The following is a 3,886-nucleotide window of genomic DNA, read 5'->3' as shown; positions in this document are numbered from 1 at the left end:
GATGGTTCTTTAATATTAAGATTGCGTTTATCCACATGTATGCGGTTTCGAAGAAAAGTACAAACGCGAGCAATATATATATTGCCGCTAAATGCAGTCAATTCATGGAATGAAATGGAATGCTCAACAATTTTAATAACACCATTCTGGGGATATGCGGAACCATAAGTGCTAAATATTGAGTGTTTTTTGAACCTTAATACCTAAAAGTCCTTGAAAGGATATCGAAACTGTGGGTGGAGAAATCGATTTATTCCCGATTTTCAATTTTACGACTCATCAAATTTACGAATTTTTATTAATTTGCTTGAGAACTTTTCCTGCAGTTTTGCTCAAATACTCATCTACTAACGTTTTGCAAATATGTGCTCATGTTTTATCCCTTCTCATTGGCTCACATGATCCAGAGGGAGGCTCTAGGTCTATAGACAACCACTCCAAGGTTACAGTCATGCAATACAGATAGGTATACATGAAAAAATCCAGCTACCACGACATCGTTCACCACCTTGGAACTCAGTTGACTGACCGGCTGAGTGTATTTAAAAGTTTATAGTGTATATGTGTGTCGAAATATACCGGACTAGCGGGAATTACATTTGGGCCACTGCTATGAGATTGATCAGTAGCACAACTAGGCAAATGGTTTATTATTATTACGATAAAATCCATTAGGTAATCCGCAACATATTTCCTAATTTCTGATATTCCCTTTGTTTCTGTTTTTCTCCAGTCGTATTGCATAATTAAGCCAAATAAGTGGAGTGAGCTACTGAAACAATCGTTGTAAGGCTAGGCCACTGCAATTAGTGCCTAACAGAAATTTGTAAAGATAGACACCACCGTTGTTAATCTTTTGCTTTAGCTAATCACTCCTGCAGTGGCGTCCATGACAGCATGTGTAAATAATATAGAACCGGCTCTGAGTCATTCAGGTAAGCAAAATTTAGTAGTAAAGCTTTTTTTAGATTTCGATTAGAAGTACTAACTGACTTAAATACAAATTCTTGTTTTTCGTGGCACTTCATCTTTTTGCAATTGGTACAATTCACCTGGTAGAACATTGAAAGCTCTACTGCACTAACAGCATAGGTGGCTTTTCCTAAGAGGAATTTTCCATCACGTCTACATGAATGCACTTTTCGGTAAATGCGATGACTTGATGTCCAATCGTGATAAATTTGTAGGAGTAGCTGAATATGCTTAATGACTCCACGCCTAGCTTGCTTGCTTTCTTATATTTTTTGTTTATCCTATATACATTTCTGTGATTTTGTGATTTGCCTGATTGTGTGTTGTAACGGCAGTCAGCAAGTTGATGCCAAGAAGTGTACTGCTGGACTTAGGCATGTGGCTGGGTTTGTCACATGGTTGTGGTGCAGGAGGTGGGTGAGGAGGTGGATGCGTCAGCAGATTTTTGACTGCTAGTCACTTCAGGGCTTAATTATTCTGTTACATTACAGGAGACCTTCTTTTGTTGCTTGTAGGCCAGTGGTCCTATGACCAGCTATGGACACGCGTGGTGGCTAATACATGTTCCCTACACCGAATCCGGCTCAATAGGGGAGTAAACTGCGGACCCACCAGGATAACCAAAAAGGATCATTCACGGCCCAGTCAAGTATATTTTCAGTTGCATGGAAAATAGATAAGTGAGATGGTAGAACTGGACGTGGTACTCATGAAATAATGGACGGGGCGGCGGGAGTGGGGAGAAGATTCGCCATCATTATTTAAGAGCCACTTTTCCTCAAAAAATATTGATAACGTCTGCAATTTTTGCCTTTTTATAAGGCACTCTACAAAAAATGTGTTTATGTATATGCGTCCCGATTTCTTACAATGTAAATTGACTCAATACTTATGCCTTATTGTCAATAGTCAGAGCCATGTTAGGAGAAGTTTGTGAACAACAACAACAGCATCCCCAACTTTATGCACACTTTTATTGCCTGCTATCAAACGAAAAATCGTCTTTACTCTTACCAAATTCTTAAGTAGTCTAATGAAATTTTGCTTTACCGCATTCAAAAATTCTGCTTTACTGCATCTAGCTTCCTAGGGAGAAGAATATTTTGGTATCGAAGTGTAGATTTTATAATATTAACGCATCGGTTTACATGGTCACGCATTAGTTGTTAATAGGTCCAAACTAAACGCACTTTGTTTTATAAATATAGAATAGGTATATTCTATGGTCAAATGGGCAGATCTAAGCGTTGTAAGAAAGCTGTTTACCACTGCTAAGCTAGCGGTATTTTACAAAATACTGAATCTGCTCTAGAGCAAATAAAGAATGGACAATCGCTGTGACATACAACCGGAGATTATGTTATCGAAACAAAGGTTTATTGGGTCTTTTTTCAAAAATGTATATAAATTTCCCCTTGTCGCCACTGATAACATTCGTTTGCTTTGCACAATTTGTACAGTTCACTCCATACTCTGCTACAGACTTCCCAGCATAGGTCGCATTGTTTGCTGTTTATAGATAAAAGAAACATACAATCATCATATGGAGCTCCTTGATGTGTATAACAACGGAAATGACTGTGTTTAGTTTTTAGCTAAATGCAAATGGTAATCTCCTTCAGTTACTTGTTTTTGTTCCAGAATGAAGGCGTAAATAAGAATACTACTCCCCAACGCAGAAGAGGCATTTTGCAGGTCATACGTAGATCGAACATGTACATGCATTATCGGCGGTGCCATGTCACCAAGCCAGGTAACTTCTAAGGGAAATGTTTGTAATCTCTACCTATTCTCCGTGAACAAACATTAGCTTCCCTAACCTTAATTTGTCTTAAGCAATGCATGTCATACATGGAGCCTATGTGCTGCTTGCCACTTTAAGACCATTTGCTTTGATAGCAAGTTTTGAGTCTTTCCTTGATTTGGCAACTCTTTCACGCGAGGAATTATCTACTCACAGTAGAGAAGTATGTTTCCTCATTCCTGAATCTGCTCCATCCAGAGGGTAGGGAAGATTTAGGAATCGCCGTCTTTACCAGTCGGCTGCCCCCATAATGATTCAGCGGGCTAGAGCATGCTTGACACCAAACTAGAGACTTCAGTAGAGCCTTTTCCAATCTCAGCAATTTATGCCAGTCTCACAATATTTGTTGTGTTCGTGTTTACTTTTACAGACACTTCCACCTCAAAACAAAACCCGAGACGCAAAAAGTGTCCAATGTTGATGGGAAGGGATCACATGATATCACCATAGCTTTACTAGAGATCGTGAAGAGCGTTATGTAGAAAAGCGAGGAACTAGAATTAAGGCATTGTGGTTAGATTCATTTTGAGTAATCGGTAACCATTACCAGAGTAAAAATTGCAGAAGTCCAGCACGGAGCTCTCCTAGCCATTGGAAGCAGATAAGGATGCGTTTGAAGCACGTTGTAACGGGATTTTGTGTGCATGCAATTTAAGTTATCAAATGTATATTCTTTGCAACGCTAAAATTTAAATCGACAATTTTTGACTAGGAGGACAACCTTTTGGCAGGTCTGCCAAGTTTGTCCTCCTGCAGTTAAGGTGGTATACGGAGTAGTCAATGTTAGGTAGTAATTGATTGCCTATGCTGAACGAAACGAGCTAAGACTTTGACGTATTTTATATCATCGTTACATCGCTGTTAATATTGTTGTACGCGAAACGCTTTATTAATTTATTATTATTCAGCCCCAGTTAAGCCTTTACGCACTATATTTAAGTAGCAATTATTTTGGCGCCTCATTGTCGCCTGCCTAGGGCAAATTCAAAGCGAAATCAATGGGCAAGGTCCCAGTTAGGAGGTTCGTTATTTTGTTTTCCGTACAGTTTCCAGAAGGTGATGTGCTCTCTACTTCAACCTATAAAGCGCAAGTCCTGATCATGGTATTCG

At 39.1% G+C, this 3,886-nt stretch overlaps 1 protein-coding gene across 1 annotated transcript in view; it reads right to left on the bottom strand. All coding sequences in view use genetic code 11, as the record gives it.

Moving 5' to 3' along the window:
* Positions 1–869: 869 nt before the first annotated feature.
* The window catches only part of EGR_10551 (hypothetical protein), a gene marked incomplete at both ends in the record, with an annotated part of 3,336 nt that continues 319 nt past the window's right edge, over positions 870–3,886 (bottom strand). Inside the window, one exon of the mRNA XM_024499800.1 lies at positions 870–1,125. Coding sequence (XP_024345778.1) covers positions 870–1,125 — 256 coding nt within the window. The remainder of the gene's footprint in view (positions 1,126–3,886) is intronic.

This window comes from Echinococcus granulosus (genome assembly GCF_000524195.1).
Source record: "Echinococcus granulosus chromosome Unknown EG_S00233, whole genome shotgun sequence".
In the NCBI taxonomy this organism is placed as follows: domain Eukaryota; kingdom Metazoa; phylum Platyhelminthes; class Cestoda; order Cyclophyllidea; family Taeniidae; genus Echinococcus; species Echinococcus granulosus.
This window is presented reverse-complemented; position numbering and strand designations above follow the sequence as displayed.